The sequence below is a fragment of the Protopterus annectens genome, chromosome 14.part0, assembly GCF_019279795.1.
Source record: "Protopterus annectens isolate FY-2018-M chromosome 14.part0, PAN1.0, whole genome shotgun sequence".
Lineage (NCBI taxonomy): Eukaryota > Metazoa > Chordata > Ceratodontiformes > Protopteridae > Protopterus > Protopterus annectens.
The window spans coordinates 494,878,774-494,899,963 of record NC_056748.1 but is presented as its reverse complement, the minus strand read 5'-3'; the positions used below and the strand labels follow the sequence as shown (position 1 = coordinate 494,899,963).

Below are 21,190 nucleotides of genomic sequence, written 5' to 3'. Positions count from 1 at the left end.
AGAATGCGCTTTGGTAATTGGTTTCCTAGGTGTAGTGCGAGCACTAGGCCTGAGAAATTCAGTATTTTTGGTTTGAAATGAAGTAGTCTGTTTAATATGAACATCAGAAGGCCTGAATACACCCTCAGAAGTCGGTGCCTGCACAGTGGCTCCGGACCCATCCAAGGTAGAGACATCCGCAGGTTCCATAGTCGAAGAAGCATCTCGTGGCATACCAGACTCCGAAAGGGTCTCAGTAGAGACCTGAGAATCTGTAGAAGTGCCTCACTGAGTACCGGCGGACTGGCGACTGGCTTAACGGAAGCGTCGTCGGCAGTTTTGGACCTATGCGGTCTGTCTTTATCTTTACGTTTTTTCAGAAGATCGGTATTTGGATGGCTTATGAAAGCCATTTCGGAATACGGAGAATAAGAGTGTAAGAATTTAGTGACAAAAATAGCCAGACGATGAATAGTTTGGGCGTTGAACAGGGCAGAAAACTGACAGCGAGGAACGTCGTGGTCTGGGCCTAAATAAGTGACGCAGTAAGAATGAAAATCTCTGTGAGGTATTTGCTTTCCACAGGTAAGACAATTATTTTTTTCTGACATCGGTTAGAGCAAGAAAAAAGGATCCCCAACGGGGTACTTATCTTTTAGAAGACTTCAGGTCTGAAACTCGAAAAACGAAAATTTCAGGAGGCGGCCGACCGGCACTTGCGAACTGCTTCTGCTTCAGGCTCTGCTCTGCAAGAAAAGCTGATGTAATGGCATCGGCTGTATGTTTTAAACCCCTGACGACCTGACGTCATGGAAGAAGCAACAGCAACCAATGCAGAAATCCCAAGACTCTGGTATTCAGGCCGACTGAGGGATACCTGCAGGCAGATAACCCAAGTGTGATGACTGCAACAGTGAAACACGAAGAACATCAACTAGGTATTAATGTATTCTAGAAAAGATGGATAAATGCATGGCTTACAAATAGACATGGCAAGTATCATACAGCAATTGGGTAGGTAAAATTTGAGGTTACAGTCAGGATGTCCCTCAGGGCTCTATCCTAGGCCTTACCCTCTTTAGGTTTCATCTTTCTGATGCATCTTTTTTTCCTATTAGGTCTGTTTGCATTTGAATTAAAATGAATAAACTGATTGCATGCGTTACAGATATGGCAAGCCTGCAAAAGAACTTGACTAAATTGACCATCTGGGCACAGGAAAATAATATGCTGATTAAAACATCAGAAAGCAAGCGTATGCGATTGGGGAGACATGAAATGAAAGGTGAATATTTAATACAGCACACAGTGACTGAATATTTAATACAGCACACAGTGACTGAATCAGTAGACTCATTTAAGGATCTGGGTATATGGATAGATCCAGCTCTGAGGTTTTCTAATCATATCAACCAATTGGTTAATGATCATTACAGAGCAGTATGTTTTATAAAAAGATTTATAAAGTCTAAAACATCAGAAATTATGAAGTCATTGTTTGTTACATTAGACCCAAACTTGACTATAGAATAACAACATGAAAACCTTATAAGAAAAGAAACATGAGTAAACTGGAAAGAGTACAGTAGATATATACCAAGGACATCCATGGATGTGAAAATTTTAGTTATTATGAAAGATTAAAATATCTGAAATTGTAAAATGTCTGATGCAGATAATTAAGAGGAGACCTTATTCAGGTATGTAGTACATTTAGATCTACCTCTGGGAATACTTGGGGTTATCAAAAAGTAGTAGAGAATTATAAGACAACCTAAGAATGAGAAGTGTATTAAGTGGTTGAGAGAGTAGCTGACGCATGGAATAGACAACCAAATTATAACAAAACAAGCACTAGTTCACACATTTAAGAACAGCATGGACATTTATGGGAACAACCGTTTTGACATACTGGCAGGCTAGAAGAGCATTAATGCCCATGCTTGAAATACCTGTATGTATGTATCCACTTTTTAATTTCGAAAGCCCAAAATCTCGACTTTCAAAATACCGATCCCAGAAAGTTGAGATTCTGGAATATCGAAATTAAAAAGTGAAATAATAAATAAATAAAACAACTAAAACAATGTTTTTGCAAGGGGGCAAGCCCTCCTGCACCCCCTGCAACTTAAATATACCATCTTCGAGATGGCGCTTTAATGAAGAGAATGGTAATGCTCCTGTTCCGCTTACCATTCTCTTCACTGTAACGCGATCTCGGATGGTATATTTAAGTTGCAGGGAGTGTGGCGGGTGCAGGGGACTTGCCCCCCTGCAAAAACATTGTTTTAGTTGTTTTTTTGTTCCACTTTTTAATTTCGAGATTCCAAAATCTCAGTGTTTTGAGTTTGGTATTTCAAAACTCTGGATTTTGGGCTTTCGAAACTAAAAAGTAGACCTGCATGTATGTATACCTATAAAAGCAACCAGGCATCTGTGCTCTAGAAAGTAGAAAAGATTCTCAGTTCTGTTAAGTAAAGATTTGTTCTTTAAAATTTTACAGCGCTTGCAACCTGAAACACCAACACTCAACCACACACAAAAAAAAGACTGAAGATAACTTTTTAGTGGGGAATATACCCTCCTGCATTCACATCTTTTGCAGATTTTTCATGTGGATAACATAACACCAAAAAAGTATACTATGTAATGAAAACTAGCAATAAGAAAAATAATGGCATGATGCCAAGGACCAGTTATGGAATTCTTGGCCTGAAAATGACAGGTGAACTAGCACAGGAAAGAACGTTATATAGATTTTATATCTATATCTATCTACATACAGTGCAATGAAAAAGTATTTGCCCCCCCTTCCTGATGTCTTATTTTTTTTACGTTTGTCAAACATAAATGTTTCATATCAAACAAGTTTAAATATTAGACTAATATTAGACAAAGATAACCCAAGTAAACACAAAATGCAGTTTTTAAGTATGATTTTATTTATTACGGAAAAAAAAACTATCCAAACCTACATGGCCCTTTTTCCCCTTAATAAATAAAATCATCACTTAAAAACTGCATTTTGTGTTTACTTGGGTTATCTTTGTCTAATATTTAAATTTGTTCGATGATCTGAAACATTTAAGTGTGACAAACATGCAAAAAAATAAGAAATCAGGAAGGGGGCAAATACTTTTTCATTGCACTGTATATATATATATATATATATATATATATATATATATATATGTGTGTGTGTGTTTGTGTGTGTACATTTTATATTTATATATATATATATATATATATATATATATATATATATATATATATATATATATATATATATATATATATATATATATACACACACATACACACACACACACACAACATACAAGACTGTGCTCTTCAAAAAGAAGAGATGAACTCGGGATAGCCTAGATTACGCTCCCTTTACAGCTGAGAGTTTTACCAGATTTCTTGAGTATTTGAGGTAACCTGGTACTGGGAAAGGAATGTTACTACTGTTTTAGAATTCTGTCTGGAAGACAGATACATGTCCAAGGTTAATATCCTAGTATTTAGAAAAAGAATGTAGCAGTGATCTTCACAAACATCATTAACATTAGCACTCCTAAATCTCAAAAGAAACATGCAAGATTGTTGCACTTTTAGCCCTCCTTTCCTGGTAATATTAAAGTCTAGAAGGTAAAGGTAGTGTGGAACAACTTCAACTCCCAAAAATAAAATAGGGTTAAAAAAAAAAATCTGTATTGGCAAAGCTTTCAAAAGTCAATGTATCTATGACTTCTGCAGCAATAACATTTTGCATTATTCTAATCATTTTGCTTGCTTTTTGAGCGATATATCTCCGATCAACCTTCGACTCAACAGGAAACAGGGGATCGCACTGCTATCTGCTGCAAGTCACGGACTTGGTATTTCCATGTTCTAAATCTAAATAAACAGGAGGTGTTGCAGTGCTCCCAAACAAGCTGTGGTAGCTGGTGCTATATGCTAAAGATGAACAAAACAGACGGTTCCCTCTTGAAACAAGGATGGAGGAAGTTTGAAGGGTTAGGGAAAAGAAAGCATGTCAGAGTGTACAATACAAACACAAGAGTGACAAAAAGCAGGCTGGTATACAACATTTAAAGACAACTTAGATTCCCTACTTCAGTCAAGCCATCATCAAGGACATGCACCACAAGTTTCCTCACTATTAGCAATTCTATTGACTGAGACAATTAGACTTCCATGTGGAGACGGAATGATATGCCCCTCAAAAGGACACCATACTTCTAGCAAGTGAAGCATAAATTAACCTGAAAGTCTGAGGTGATGAAGACAGAAAAGTATTCATTACAGAAATTCCATGTACTATAATCACCCCTATCACCATCTTCCAGAGCTTGCTGGACAATAACCTCAGTGGGAGTGTTGGAGGGACAATGATGATGCAGGCACAAAGACAGACTGACAGAATTATGCAACAGCTTGTTTAAACGACACATGGCAGGCAGCAGTCTTTGAACCCACTCCTGACTCTCACCTGCTACTACAACAGCAGTGAGACACTCACCTCTGGCAAACACCTTCTGTTCTCTGATGTCAAAATCTCATAGGTCTTGTAGTGCCATGAAACAAACCTACAGGTCACATTTTAGTAAAAATGTAAATCCAGCTTTCTATCTCTGAATCTTAAGTTCCTTATTATCCCTCAGCGTGCACGCAGATAAATAGCTCCTACTACCTGAGTGAACATGGGTTTTCCATGCTGAGTGACCATGGTGCACTGGTCGCAGTCCAGAGAAACAAAGTTATTGTGAAATGACTCCTTGGGGTGTTTCAAGATGTAGTACAGTTCTGTAGCTCCTCCCTCAAAGATACTGCGGAAATACCGAGGAATCAACGTCCTCCCAATTGCTAGAAAATAAAAACAAAAAGTTTATTGAAGACAACCAATTTCATTAACCAAACTGATACCATGCAAAACTGTCCAGTCTACAGCTGCTCTACTACATTAATTTTTAAGCTTATTTCTACTTTTTACTTCTTACCCTCACATTTTTAAACAAGATAAATACTTCACAATTCAAAAACTTTTCTAAAAGGTGAACTCACTGTATCTCTTTGGTCCATCTTCCAAGCAGAAAGTAATAGTAAGCATGGCGTCATCTTCAAAGAATTCGGTAGTGAAAGCGTCCCACCAAAGGTTGTCACATTCCTGCAACAATAAAAATCAGGCATTAGTATCATCCACGAAAGAAAGAGACACGTTTTATCAACTCCCTTTAATCAAAGAGGTTTTTAATCCATTTCCTTTAGCAATATCATTTCATACAATCAATAAACTGAGTGTGGACAAGTTCCTGCAGACCAGTAATTTTACAGCCATTACACCACTCAGCTTTTGTAAGTAACAACACACACTTGAAAAATTCAGTTGCATGTGCATAAAGCAACAAAACATCATGCTTCTACAGTGGAATATTTTTTCTAACTAGATTTACAACTCTTTCTAAACTTATTTAATGCATGTGCAAATTGCACACTGTCTTATGCTAAAGATTTGCTAGAGGATCACTCCAAATGGTACCATTTTGTTTTGGTCCATCAGGCAAGAAAACATGCACTAACAATCAAGACAAGTTGCATTTTTAAACCTTTCTGTAGCACTGCTCTGCTCTCTTGAATAAAACCACTTATCACCATCAGGAATCCACATAGCCTCTGGAAGAATGCCCAAGCAGATGCAGTAAAAGCTCTGTCATTTGTCTCAGTGGCTATCGTGTTCAGACCCCCCCCCCAACCATATCCATCATTCTGAAATGTGGCACAACATCCATTCTGCAAAGTACTTCCACTCATTGGTTTGATACTTGCCCCGAGATTCCATATATCACAGTTACTCTGGCTGACAAGTAAAGAAAACAGGGTCTATATTAGAAGACCGACTTGTTTAGGTGATCGAACACCTAAACATCGATCTTCTAATATCGAACTGCACAATGTCAAATGTCCCAGGGAAACATGTCCCTTGGCTACAGCACAAAAAACATTACTTTACATCTAAATTAAGTCGGGGGCTTTGTTCCCCACACACCCCCGATGTGGGGGGCTGTTCCCCCACACACCCCTAACTAAATATACCAACTCCGAGATCGCTCAACAGTAGGGAAATAGCAAACACTGGAAAACGGCCAAGGGAAATCTTCCCCTGCGTTAAATCAGCCATTTGTCATTTTTTTTACTTTCGATATTAGAAGATCGATGTTTAGGTGTTCGATCACCTAAACATTTGGTCTTCTAATATACACCCAAGAAAAGAACCACCATACAAAGAATCGGGTTTCATAACTTTTTAATAAAGTAGAGTCACCAAGCTTCATGGAGACAAGGTGTTTTGTATCAGGCAAAATGGAGCAACTAAGATGCAACGCCTTATTTTCAATACATTTCTTCTGATATGTATTCCCAAAAACTGCTAGAGATCCATGTGACATCAGAAGGGCATTCTCAACTCTGGTTCAATTAACAGCCTGGCCCATCAGAGGACAGGACAGAGATGGACAGGAATAGAGAGGCTTTTACCTCACTTCACTTTGGGGGGGGGGGGTCCAGGGACAAAGACGATTTTGCTTGTTCCATGGGAGTGGGGCTGGAAAACCCTCATTGTGTAAGAAAGGGAGTGTTAATAAGGAACCCCCATCCTAAAAAACACCAGAATCTGTCCAAATATTACAGTGCCAATGTATATCTAACTACACTACTACCACAACATTCTGAGATCAACACAAATGCATTGCCTTGGTCCAATATTCTACAGTAATACTGGGGATGAAAGGGCTGTTTGAGGAACTACATCAGCAAGCAATATTCCTATACTTGGCCAGCTGCTTGCCCACTGCTCAAGTACTACCTGAAGAAGAAAGGGGAACAAAATTGTTTGCATGCAGAGCATACAAACTCGGATGCTACTCTATAAAAGAATGGCCAGATGCATAAATGATGGTTTTCTGAGCAAAAATTATATACACATTTACATACGTACACAAAGATGCATATGCATACATATACACATATATCAATAGATAGATAAATGTGTTTATGAAAATTCAGTCACTGTGAAATCTATGCTTCATCAACAGAAAGAACAGCTCACGAAATCAGTCAACTATTTACACTAGTATTCTGGAGCTTGGTGTAAAGCTTTGCAATAAACAGCACCTGGTGCAGTCCGTATTGTTTTTATTTAATTATTATTTACACTGTTAACTGTTGTAGATGTTGAAAGGAGGAAGATAGTGTGTGTGCGTGTAGATTACATATGGGTTTAGGATTTTAACTCCTGAAACTTTCACATATACTGAAAGTTTAGACAATAGGGGTGGGAATGTGTATCTGGGTTAGAGTAAGGGAAAAGATTTAGTGTTGCTGTATGTGGTGTGCCTCTGAATGTTTGGTGTAGTGGTAATGTTACGCAAAGGGTTTTTCTAAGGTATGATGTAGGGATGGGGTTAGGAGTAAGGGAAAGGACAGGTAGGGTTATGTACACATTAGTAAAGTGATGCAAGGGACGTGAATGCCCTTTGACCCAGGAACAAGAACTCTTATTGAGAAGTTCAGCAACAAGAAAAGTCACCATCAGATGGTCCAAACATGAGTAAGCAAGGAGGTGGCGGGGTACAATGAGGTAGTACTATAAAGCAGACTTGTTTAGAAAGAGTTCTGTATCAGCAGTCTTAAAATTAGTGCTTACACTTTATGTTTAAGTTGAATCAGTAAAACAGGTTTAAAGATCATGTCTGAAGTGGCAAAATAAAGTTTTATTTTTATATTAAAACCGTGTTTGCATGCACAAGGATGCATGCGAACACTCCTACATAAAAATAAAACTTTATTTTAAACTACATTTTTAGAAAACTAACATTTAAATAATCTTCAAAACACGAAGTGTAAGGTAAAGTAGTTGTGCCATACTTATGGCATTAAAATTAGTAAGGTAGGAGGAGGTGTGTACTTCACTTTGGGAGACAGTATAATTAAAAGTGTACTAGAGTTACTAAATATTTGTAAAAAAAATATTTAATTGCCAATCTGTTAAAGTCTGGCAAAAAAAGATGAATTTATATATATATATATATATATATATATATATATATATATATATATATATATGTATATATATTTAACAGATTGGCAATTACATAATTTTTTCACAAACATTTACTAAAGATAATATACTATTATAACAGTCCCTAAAGTGACGTACATGTCTCCTCTGGCCATATTAACATTAATGCCAAAAATACTGCACGACTACTCTACACTTCCATGTTCAGAACATTATTTAAATGTTAATTTTCAACAAACATTGATTGAAACAAAGTTTTATTTTTACATAAAAGAATTTACGCATGCATCTTTGTGCATGTGAACACTTTATGTAAGAATAAAATTTTGTTTCACCACTTTAAACATGATCTTTAAAAAGGCACACAAAAAGAAGAAACTTGTCCAACTGGGACCAAAAGCAATAATGGGGCCTGGTGCATGTACAAGTAGCAAATTCAGGCCTATGAGTAATGTAGTACCACGGGAGGAATTAATGAAAGTTGAAAAGCTTACAAAATAAACTTGCTAAAACTTTTTGGTAAGGCAGTTAATTCAAAGCCAAACTGCATAAAGTGCAGAAATTAGAAGGCAGTTTAAAAAGAATGCTGGTATACTTGAAGAGAATTCTCTGCTGCAACTGTGCATTGAACCTTAAGAAAATGAACAAAAGTGTAAAAAAGTGCTAGGTTTACTAGTCTGGTCAAAGAAGCAGACCAAGGTGATTTAATTCACTTTTTTATGACCTTTGCAGAGGACTGACATTCATGCAGCAAAATGTGACATCAGCCTTTCAGAATTCTCAGCATGCACAATGTCCTAATGAACTGATGTTAAGTACAAACCTCAGGATTCTAGGATTTTCGGGGAAAGTTCAGCACATAAAATTTCATTTGCTAGAAATGAAACACTGAACTCTTGACACTGACCACATCTTTGTTGTGACAGCTTTTTTTTCTTGTTTGTCTGTGTTTGTTATAATAGGCTTATGTTCTCTAACACAGATAATGAATGTACAGTAAACAAGCTGGGAAAAAAACAGTACAGTTGTGTACACTTACCATAAATGTAGATGTTCGAGTGTATTCACCGTTGCAGTCATTACATTTGGGTAATCTGCTGGCAGGTTGCCCTCAGTCGGCCTGATTAACAAAGTCTTGGGTCCTGCGTCGGTTGCTGTCCCTTCTTCCATGACATCAGGTCGTCAGGGGTATAAAACATGCAGCCAACACCATTACATCAGTTTTTCTTGCCCCAGATGTCAGGTGCCCCCCAAATGGGGAGCCAAATGTGTGTATATAATTTAAAACACAAAACATACATCTCCAAACAAAAACAAATACACCAAAAAGGCTTTTAATCATAGTAAAAGAAAGGAGAGGTATAGTTAGAGAAAAACAGGGGGCTGGAGGTAGGGTAACCAGGACTGCAACAGTGAATACACACAAACATCTACATTTATGGCAAGTGTACACAACTGCACAATGTTCTTCGTATTTCACTGTTGCAGTCATTACATTTGGGTAGAATCCCAAAGCTATGGTTGGAAGGATGGATTTATACAGCATTAGGAGCAGCTATAAGGCCCTGCAGGACAGCAGTGGCAAAGCCAGCTCTGGATTTAGAGAAGGGAGGTAAATGGTAATGTTTGGTGAACGTATGAACTGAGCTCCAGGTAGCAGCTTTTAGAAAGTCTCTGGTAGGAACCCCTCTGAGAAAGCCTGAAGAAGTAGATGCAGCCCTGGTGGAGTGAGATCTGATCCCCTTGGGGAAAGGTTTACCATGGTGCATATAGCAGAAACTAATACAATGGCTTATCCATTTGGAAATAGTCTGCTTTGAAATAGCCTTTCCCTCTGCTCTTGCAGCAAATGCCACCAATAGTTGTTCAGATTTTCTTAGACATTTTGTCCTGTTTAAGTAGAATCTTAATTGTCAGTGTACATCCAATAAATGCAGAATCCACTCACCTTGTTCTGTAGATTGGGGAAGAAAGTTGGCAGATGAATGGTCTGATTAAGAGCCACACTAGATACCGCCTTAGGCATAAAGGATGGATTGGTCCTGAAAGCCACCCTGTCTGGGTAAAAAATAATGAAAGGCTCCACTGCCATAAGAGCCTGTAATTCTGAAATCCTTTTAGCTGAAGTGACTGCTAAAAGAAAAGCTGTTTTCCAAGAGAGAAATTTGAGGTCTGCAGTAGCAGCTGGTTTAAAAGGAGGTAGAGTGAGTTTTTCCAAAACAAAATTGAGGTCCCATGCAGGAGTTAGTGCTCTCTTGGGAGGTATTACGTTTTTAGCCCCTCTGAGATGCTGCTTTAGCAGAGGATGAGAGAAGAGGGGAGGTTCTGTGTTGTAATGAGCTGAAATGGCAGAGGCATGGATTTTTATGGAAGAAAAAGATAGGCCCTTGTGAAGCATCTCAGTTAAGTATTGCAGAATTGAGGAATATTGGGCGGGCATTGCTGTGCTTATTCCTTGTGTTTGGTTCCAGGCACAGAATCTTTTCCATTTGTCAGCATAAGATTTTCTAGTACTAGGCCTTCTAGCCTCCAAAATGACATCCTTCACAGGTTTGCTGAGAGATGTCAAAGGTGAAATTAGTTGATTAGCCACGCTGCAAGATTCAAAGTTTGGAGCTGTGTGTACAGAATTTGGTAGTTTTGCTGAGACAGTAGGTAAGGTGTCTGAGGCAGGTGCCACGGAGGAAGGTGTGACACATTGTGCAGGAGCGGGTACCAGTGTTGGCGAGGCCAGTCTGGAGCAATCAGAATCATTTTTGGTTTGTCCTGTCTGACGTTTAGTAGAACTTTGGAGAGCAGAGGCAGAGGGGGAAAAGCATAGACTTAGATAGGCTTTGCCAGCTGAATGATAGAGCATCCACTTTCCAAGTTTTTTGTGATGAATTCTTGTGCAGAATTTGTCCAACTGATAGTTCTGGGGTGAGGCAAAAAGATCTATATGTCTGGGCTCCCCCATTTGCATGTCAGCATGCTGAAAATTTGTGGTTCCAGTTTCCATTCGTGTGGGTCCATAAGATTTCTGCTTAGGTCGTCTGCCAGAGTATTTTGCTTTCCTGGCAGGAACTGAGCTTGTAGATGTATATGATAAGTCAAGGCCGTGTTCCACAATGCCATGGCTAGTCTGCAAAGGGGGTAGGAATGCGTACCCCCCTGCTTGTTTATGTACCACATGACTGTGGCGTTGTCCGTCTATCAGTAGTTGTCCTGGATGAAGGTAGTCCTTGAAGGCGGTCACAGCATTCTGTACAGCTAACAACTCTTTCCGATTGATATGTAGGTGCATTTGATTTGGGCTCCATTTGCCCTGAATACATTTCCCTGCCAGATGCGTCCCCCCAAGCATAGTCTAATGCGTCTGTAGTTAGGGTTTGGGCAGCAGGGGGTGGAGTGAATGACAGTCCCTTGTTTTGGTGGCAGGCCTCTGCCCACCATAGGAACTCTAGTTGCAGGCAAGGTATGATAGGAATCATTGTTTCCAGGCTGTGACAATGTTGACTCAATAAACTTTTTAGGTACCATTAAAGTTTCCTCATATGCAGTCTTGCATATGGAATTAGAAAACTGCAGGAGGCCATGAACCCAACGTTCTGCAGAATTTGTCTTGCAGATATAGCTGGGTTTTTGAGGCCACCTGTTTGAAGTCAGTGATCAATTGCATTTGCTTTTCTGGTGTAAGGCAAGTCATCTGGGCAGTTGTATTAAAGCTTGCACCCAGGAATGTAATTTTTTGAGAGGGTACCAGTTGTGTGTTTTTGTTTATGGTGTACCCTAGACAAGTTAGAACCCTTTTTACAAATGCCAGATGCTTTAGAAGAGCGTCTTTGTTTTCTGCCTGAATTGGACAATCGTCCAGGTATGGATAAATTTGAATATTTCTTTGTCTGCAAAATGCAATTACTGGTGCCAGGCACTTTGTGAAGACCCTGGGCGCAGTAGATAAGCCAAAGGGCAGTGCAGAGAAAGTACAGTTTTGTACCTACCATAAATGTAGATGTCCGATAGGTATGCAATCTGCAGTCATAACATATGGGTTGTCCTGCCTCAGGCAGCCCTTCGGTCGGCCAGATTCCAAAGTCTGGGTCTGGCCTCGGCTGATGTCGCACTTCACCCGACGTCATAGCTCCTGGGGTATAAAGGCATCAGCCGACGCCATTTTCTTCAGTGTTTCTTGCCCCAGATGCCAGGTGCCCTCTAGGAAGGCTAAATTTGGATAAATGTAGAAAATTCCAAACAGTAGAAAGCAAAATATATATATACATATATACATACAAACAAATACACCATAATAGATTCCCCCAGCTAGCTAAAAGAGGGGTAAGTACCCTAGGAATACCACAGAGGGGAAGGAGGGTGGGTAATCCTGACTGCAGATGCATACCTATCGGACATCTACATTTATGGTAGGTACAAAACTGTACTATGTCCTTCAAGGATGCATCTGCAGTCATAACATATGGGTAGAATACCATAGCCAAACTGGGGGAGGAGGCACTAGGATAATGATGGTGTAGTTAAGATCCCTTGTAAAACAGCAGCTGCAAAACCTGCTCGGGATCTGGAGTATAAAGGAAGTTTATAATGCTTGGCAAATGTATGCACGGAGCTCCAAGTAGCAGCTTCTAAAATGTCTTTGGTAGCCACTCCTCGTAGGAAAGCTGTAGTGGTGGCTGTAGCTCTTGTGGAGTGAGGCCTGATATTTTCAGGAGTTGTCTTTCCATGAAATGAGTAGCAGAATCTAATGCAATTTCCTATCCATTTTGAGACTGTCTGTTTTGAAATTGCTTTTCCTTGCGCTCCTGTTGCATATGCTACCAGAAGCTGGTCAGTTTTTCTGCTGGCCTTAGTTCTGTCCAGATAGTAGCGTAGTTGTCTGTGTACATCCAAGGTGTGTAGTAGTTTTTCCCCCCTGTTCTGTGGGTTGGGGAAAAATGTAGGTAAATGTATAGCTTGGTTCAAGGATACCCTGGAGACCACCTTTGGCATAAAAGTAGGATTGGTTCTCAGAGACACTCTATCCTGATGGAAGATAAGGAAAGGCTGCACTGCCATTAATGCCTGTAACTCAGATACCCTTCTTGCTGAAGTGATTGCTAGCAGGAAGGCAGTTTTCCAAGATAAGAACTGTAAGTCTGCTGTTGCTGCTGGTTCAAAAGGGGGGAGTGTTAATTTTTCTAGCACAAAGTTGAGATCCCATGCAGGCAGAGGTGGTTTCCTTGGAGGCTTTACGTTTTTGATTCCTCTCAAGAAATGCCTGAGGAGAGGATGAGAGAAGACAGGAGGATCCATGTTGTACTCTGCTGAAATTGCTGATGCATGAATCTTAACGGAGGAGTAGGACAGGCCATTGTGGAACAGTTCTGCTAAGTATTCCAGGATGTGTGCTAGGTTTGCCAGTGTGACATTTTCTCCCTTTTCTGCAATCCAAATGAGGAATCTTTTCCATTTGGCTGAATATGTTTTCCTTGTGGAGGGTCTGCGAGCCTCCAGGATAATGTCCTTAACCCTCTGAGATAAATCAGGTTGGTTTTGTTTTATGCAATTTTCCAAGCAGTTAGCTGCAGCGTTTTCAAGTTTGGATGCAGGGTATTGTAGTTGTTCTGCGTTAGAAGTAAGGAACATAGAGGTAGAGGCCATGAGTGCGTCCGAGACAAGCTTCTCAGTAGCGGGTACCAATGTTGCCTTGGCCAGTCTGGAGCTATCAGAATTATCTTTGGCTGTTCCTCTCTGATCTTCAGTAGAACTTTGTACATCAAAGGAAGAGGTGGAAAGGCATATACTGTCGGGGCCTTCCAGCTGAAAGAAAGGGAGTCCACCCTCCAGGCAAGTGGGTGGTATACTCTTGAGCAGAATTTCTTCAGTTGGTGGTTGTGTGGGGAGGCGAACAGGTCTATCTCTGGCATTCCCCATTTCTTTGTTATGGTTTTGAAGATATCTGGATGCAGCATCCATTCGTGAGCATCCGTGGAAGTTCTGCTTAAGCTGTCTGCTAGTGAATTCTCTTTTCCTGGTACAAATCTGGCCTGCAGTTGGATGTTGAGATTCAGGGCCAAGTTCAACAGGTCCATTGCCATCCGGCATAGAGGGTATGAGTGTGTACCTCCCTGTTTGTTGATGTACCACATGACTGTGGTATTGTCCGTCCTTATCAGCAGGTGTCCTTTTTGAAGGAATGGTCTCAATGCCTCGATTGCATGTTTCACTGCCAGCATCTCCTTTAGATTTATGTGTAGATTCAGCTGGTCTTGGGACCACAGGCCTTGGATACACTTTTCTTCCATGTGTGCCCCCCAGCCTAGGTCTGAGGCGTCCGTGGTGATGGTCTACCTTGGATGTGGTTTGTGGAAAGGCAATCCTCTGTTTATCTGACAGGCCTGAGCCCACCACAGGAATTCTTTTTTCAGACATGGAATGATTGGTATCTGGGCTTCTAGACTGTGTTTGGGTTGAGACCATACATTCCTTAGGTACCACTGTAACTTTCTCATATGCTGCCTGGCATGTGGGATCAATATTATGCAGGATGCCATGTAACCCAGGGCCTGCAGGACTTTCCTTGCAGTAAGCTGAGTTTGTGTTGTTAATGCCATGAAATAGACTTGTAGTTGCTTTTGTTTTTCCTCTGTGAGAAAAGCCATCTGAGTTATTGTATCCAGTTCTGCACCCAAAAATGTTATCCTTTGGGATGGCACTAGTCTTGACTTTTGAATGTTGACTGTGTATCCCAAGGCTTGCAGCAGTTGTATGACATTGGCCAAATCCTTTATTAATTTTGTCTTGTTGTCCGCTTGTATTAGGCAGTCGTCCAGGTATGGGTAAATTTGAATTCCCTGAAGCCTGCAATGAGCAATTAATGATGCCAGGCATTTCGTGAATACTCTGGGCGCAGTAGATAAGCCAAAGGGCAATGCTGAGAATTGATAATGCTCTGATCCTGCAAGAAATCTGAGGTGTCTTCTGCAATCTGGTTGTATAGGGACGTGCAGGTATGCCTCCTTGAGATCTAGAGTCACCAGCCAAGACTCCTTGCCCAACATGGGAAGAAGTTGCTGTAGGGTCAGCATTTTGAATTTTGGAACAATGAGATATGTGTTCAGTGCGGACAAGTCGAGAATAGGCCTCCATTGTTTTTCTTTTCTTGGTACAAGGAATAGTCTGGAGTAAAATCCTTGGCCTTGTTCCATAGATGGTACCTTTTCTATTGCTCTCATCCTTAGTAAGCTGTTGATTTGTTTTAGAGCCTCTGATTTTTGGCTTGGTGGAAGGTTTGGCATTCCTCTCTTTTTTGGTAGAGTGTGGAAGTGAAACCTGTAGCCCTTGTCTATTGTTTGTAAAGTCCATTTGTCTCCTGTAATGCAATGCCAGTTTTTTGAAAATAAAGCTAGCTTTCCGCCCAAGGGTGCTTCCAGTTGTTCCCTGGTAGGCGGAATCAGAGCCAAGTCATTGCGTCTGTCCTGTGGAAGTGGTTGTAGTCGCAGCTGTGGTGGCACTTCTCTGGTTGGCAGGTTGCCACTGACGACCCCTGTAGGCACCCCTTGATTGACTTCTGCCTCTTGGGCGTCTATTTCTGCCTCTCTGTGCTCTGGAGGTGTCTGGAAAGGACCAATTCTTTGAAGGCCAATTTCTGTTGAACCTCGGAAGTTGGACCTGCAAAAAATCCTTGACTGTTTGGACAGATTTTGCTTTTTCTTCCACTTTCTTTAGAACCTCCTGTGCAGGGGAGCCAAACAAACTTTGTTTCTCCATAGGAGCAGCTAGGAGTTTAGACTCAACATGGTCTGGTAAGGATTGTTCTTTTAACCAGGCATGCCTTCGAATCACTGCTCCAGTCATAGCTGATCTAAAAGAAGCCTCCAGTGCATCATAGCCACATTTTAAGAAGTGATTACTGACCTGCTGAGAGTTATGTACCAAATCCTGAAGGGACTTACGGTCTATAGGTTCAGGAGAGGCCAGCTTTTTATTCAGCTGGTCTAACAAAAATTCCTGGTACTGTATCATGTGAAATTGACAGTTTAAAGCCCTGGCAGAAAGAGTAGCAGATGTATAAACCTTTTTACCCCATCTCTCTAATGCTCTAGATTCTCTTTCAGAGGGAAGTGGGTTTTTGGCAGAGGCAGCTGCAACACCTTTAGGGCCCTGAGAAATGGTTTCTGGGTCTGCAGCATGAGCCTTATACAAGTGGTAGTGAGAGTCCGGGACTCTGTAGTATCTGTCAGGTTTGGCAGGGGCCGGAGGAAGAGAATCAGGGGCAGTACTGGCATCATTATATGCATCATCAACAACTGATAGTACAGGTGGTATGGCTAAAGGCCTATGCTGTGGTAAGTGTAAAAATGTCCTTAGCCTTTTCCTAGAATCAGAAAAATCCTGACCCTGCCATTGGAAGTGTTTCCTCATTGAGTGTAGGGTTTCCCCAAATGAAAATTCTTCTGGAGGTGAAGCAGAAGGAATGGAGTCTTCTGCATCAGAATCCTCATAAGGTGAGTATGGGCCTTCCTGATGGTCAGATAAATCTGAACCATCCGAGGAATAGTCCGAGGAGAGAGGTTCAGGGGGTTCAGTCCTAGGCCTCTTATCTGGAGGGGGTTGAGAGGCCCTGTCTGGGTGAGGTTGGGATCCCCTGATCAGAGAAATAAGGTCCTCAGCAAGGCTGAGAATCTGGGAACTTGAGGTAGGCCTGTGAGAGAGAGCTTTTGTAGGTAAGGCCTTGGAAAGTTTGGCTGCTTTAGCCCTGGAAAAGGCCTTGATAGACATAGAAGCAGGGGGTCTAGCTGCCCCACGTGCAGGAGTAGAGATGTCCAACGGAATAGTGTCAGACAAATCTTGGGTGCCTGCTTCTTCAGCAGTAATTTCTGTAGCCGATTCAGCCATGGCCTGTGTGGCCTCGGTTATCGGAGGCATGCTTTCGGCCGAAGGGAGAACCGAGGTCTCGGTTTCAGCTGAAACCGAGACACTCACGGTAGGCCTAACCTTGGTTTCAGCCGAAACCGCGGGCCGCGAATGTCGGTCCTTTTCCTTGCGTTTTTTAGCTAAATGTGTAGTCGGAGTCTCCGATGGCATTTTATATGCAAAAGTGGAGCCAAAAAACTCTTCTGCAAACTCCGACCGACGTCTGAGTGTCCGTCGGTTGAAGGAAGCACAGGCTAAACAAGCTGATACGTCGTGGTCTGGGCCTAAGCAAGGAAGGCAGTAAGAGTGGAAATCCTTATGAGGTATTGGTTTCCCACAAGTTAAACAATTATTTACTTTGTCTGACATCAGCTGAGGCAAGAAAGAGTCCCCAACGGGGTACTTAGCTTTTTTAGAAGTCTTCGGTAGTAGAAATCTCTGGATCTGACCGACCGGCACTTGCGAACAGCTTCTGCTTCGGGCACCGCGTGGCAAGAAAGACTGAGGAAAATGGCGTTGGCTGATGCCTTTATACCCCAGGAGCTATGACGTCGGGTGAAGTGCGACATCAGCCGAGGCCAGACCCAGACATTGGAATCCAGCCGACCGAAGGGCTGCCTGAGGCAGGACAACCCATATGTTATGACTGTAGATGCATCCTTGAAGGACATCTGGTAATGCAAGTAGCCTGCTTTGAAGCGGAGGTATCTTCTGCAGGATTCCCTGATTGGGATATGCAGGTAAGCCTCTTAAGTCTAGAGTTACCAACCAGGCATCTTTGCCAAGCATAGGTAGTAACTGTTGAAGAGTCAGCATCTTGAATTTTGGAATGTCCAGAAAAGTATTTAGAATGGAGAAGTCCAGGATTGGACGCCATGATTTGTCTTCTGAGTATCAGGAAAAGTCTTGAATAGAAACATTGTCCCTTTTCCTCTACTGGTACTGGTTGAAAAGCCCCCATATTCTTGAGGGACAGAACTTGTTTCTGGGCCTCTGCCCACTGATTTGGAGGCAGATATGGCCATCCATTTGGGATTGGACACATGTGGAAATGAAATCTGTATCTCTGGGATACTATATTTAAAACCCATTTGTCCTGGGTAATCAGTTGCCAGTTTCGTACATGAAATGCCAGTTTTCTACCCAAAGGGGCGGCCAAAAGTTAAGTGGTTGGTATATGTAGAGGAAAGTCATTGAGACTGTTTACCATAGGGAGGTGCCTTGTTGCTTCCAGGTTTGGAGGTGGAAGCACCCCATTGTTTTGTTCTAAAAGTTCCTTGTGACTGAAACCTGGAGCCTTTAGAATGTCTGGATTTGACTTGAGCGGCTCTCGAGGGAACAGGAAAGGACCAGTTCTTAGTACGCCAGTGCCTACTAAATCTGGGTGGTTGCACTTGTAAGAAATCTTTCACAGACTGCATAGATTTAGCCTCATCTTCCATCTTTTTTAAAACTTCTTCAGCTTTATTACCAAACAGACTGTCCTGTTGTAAAGGAGCATCCAACAATTTTGCTTTAACATGATCAAGCAGATTTTGCTCTTTGAGCCAAGCATGCCTTCTTATCACAGACCCAGTTACAGCAGCCCTGCAAGAGGCCTCCAAAGAATCAGAACCACATTGCAAAGTATGTTTTCCAACTTGTTCAGCTGAATGTAATAAATCCTGCAACTCTATTTTCCACACAGAGATCAACATAATTTTCTGTTTAAGAAAACCCATTACATGCTGTGGATATTTAAGCATATGAAATTGACAGTTTAAAGCCCTGATTGCCAAGGTTGCAGATGTGTAAACCTTCTTACCCCATCTATCCAGCGCCCTGGAATCTCTGTCAGAAGGGGTAGGATTTTTAGCAGTAGAGGCCTTAACGCCCTTGGGACCCTGAAAAATGGTTTCAGGGTCAGCAGTAGGGTTCTTGCAAAGGAATTTGTTGGAATCAGGAACCCTGTCTGGCTTATTAGGAGCCGGAGGCAGAAAATCAGGAGTCATACTGGATTCTGAGAAAACATCAACAACGTCTAGAACAGGAGGTATAGCCAAAGGCCAACGCTGAGGAAAAAGAAGAAAATCCCCAAGTCTCTTTTTAGATTCAGAGAAATCCTGACTTTCCCAGTGGAAGTGTTCCCTTAAGGTATGTAAAGTTTCTCCAAAAGAGAAATCCTCAGGTGGGAGAAGCAGAAGGGATGGAATCTTCTGCGTCACAAATCTCATAAGTAGGTGCAGATAAATCCTGTTCAGAAGGAGAATCAGAAGAAATAGAAACCTGATCTGAAGATTCACAGTCAGTGCCTTGCCTAGGCCTCTTAGCAGGAGGGGGATGGGTACCCCTGATCAAGGTAATTAAATCTTCAGCCATTTTGATCATTTGTTTTTTAGGCATTGGGGCCTGTACACGTGGCCCAAGTAGGGTTACCACCTGTCCCACTTTGAGAGGGACAGTCCCTCTTTGGACAGTTGTGTCCTGCAAAAAATTTGAAAAAATGGCAAATGCCCTGAGTTTTTAGGACAAAAATATTTCCTATATTTTATGTAATAGTTGCATAAAACAGTTCTGTATCTGAAACACCTAAATGTTATAAGGAACAGAATAAGCAGCTAAAATGCTACAAGAATACACTTTTATTTAGGCAAAAAAAGTGAAGTTCTGTCCTTTGTACTGGACATAGGTATGTTTTGCCCTGCAAAATCTGATGTTTGTACCAAAAATGTCCCACTTTGGGCATTTGAAAAGGTGGCAACCTTAGGTCCAAGCGTCAGTTTTTTAGACATAGAAGTAGATCCTGGCCTTAGTTTTGAAGATGGTGTCGGTTTAATATACAAATCTTTAGGCCTGAAAACACCCTCAGAAGCCGGTGCCTGCTCAGCGGCTACGGACCCATCTAAGGTAGACAAATCCGCGGGTTCAATACTTAAAGCATCTAGCGGCATACCGGACTCTGAATGGGTATCAGTAGAGGCCTGCGAATCAAAAGTAGCGGGTATCAGGGGCTGCGAAACCGCCCGAGTACAGTACAGTTTTGTGCCTACCATAAATGTAGATGTTAGAGTGTTCACACTGCTGCAGTCATCACACTTGGGTAATCCTGCCGTCAGGCGGTCCCCGCAGTCGGCCCGAGTTCCAAAGTCTTGGTCCGGCGTTGGTTGCTGTCGCTTCTTCCCTGACATCAGTGCGCCAGGGGTATACAAGATGCAGCTGATGCCATTTTCTTCAGTTTTTCTTGCCCCAGATGTCAGGTGTCCCCAAGTAGGTAGGCAATACATATTGCTAATCAAAAATATACTTATAAAATAAAAATAATACCTTCAGTTACCAGCAAATACACCCCAAAGGTAGTATAGGATAGAAAGGTATAGAGAAGTCCAGCTATTTCAGAGGGGATGGAGGGAGGGTAACCTGGACTGCAGCAGTGCGAACACTCGAACATCTACATTTATGGTAGGTACAAAACTGTACTATGTTCATCGTGTTACACTGCTGCAGTCATCACACTTTGGTAGAATCCCAAAGCTAAGGTTGGGTGGTTGGTCTATAAAGAGTTAGGATTGGCTATGAGGCCCTGCAGAACTGCAGTGGCAAATCCTGCTCTGGATTTAGAGTAAAGAGGCAGGTGGTAATGCTTGGTAAAGGTGTGCACTGAACTCCAAGTTGCAGCCTCCAAAATTTCCTTGGTAGGTACTCCTCTGAGAAAGGCTGCTGAAGTGGCTGTTGCCCTGGTGGAATGTGGTCTGATGTTATTTGGGACTGATTTTCCATGCTGTGTGTAGCAGTAAAGAATACAGTGTCCTATCCATTTGGATATAGTCTGCTTTGAGATGGCCTTGCCCTGTGATCCTGCAGCATATGTCACAAACAGTTGCTCCGTTTTCCTGAAAGCTTTTGTTTTGTCCGAGTAGAAGCGTAGCTGCCTGTGTATGTCCAAAGAATGCAGAAGTTTATCCCCTTTATTCTGTGGGGTTGGATAAATGGTTGGCAAATGGATGGCTTGATTAAAAGCCACACTAGATACCATCTTTGGCATAAAGGAAGGGTTTGTCCTTACAAGATACCCTGTCCTGATGAAAAATTATAAAAGGTTCCACTGCCATTAATGCCTGTAGCTCTGAGACTCTTCGTGCTGAAGTTACTGCCAGGAGCAGAGCTGTTTTCCATGACAAAAATTTTAGATCGGCTGTATTGGCCGGCTCAGAAGGTGGTAGGGGCAGTTTTTCCAAAACGAAATTGAGGTTCCAAGTTGGTGTT

At 41.7% G+C, this 21,190-nt stretch overlaps 1 protein-coding gene across 7 annotated transcripts in view; it reads right to left on the bottom strand.

The window, feature by feature from the left end:
* The window catches only part of LDB1 (LIM domain binding 1), a 1,030,118-nt gene that overhangs the window by 201,012 nt on the left and 807,916 nt on the right, over positions 1–21,190 (bottom strand). For all 7 annotated transcript variants that reach the window (XM_044056251.1, XM_044056248.1, XM_044056250.1 and 4 more), the window contains 2 exons: positions 5,047–5,149; positions 4,676–4,848 (listed from right to left, as the gene is read on the bottom strand). In XM_044056251.1, the coding sequence (XP_043912186.1) occupies positions 4,676–4,848; positions 5,047–5,149 (276 nt within the window). The remainder of the gene's footprint in view (positions 1–4,675; positions 4,849–5,046; positions 5,150–21,190) is intronic.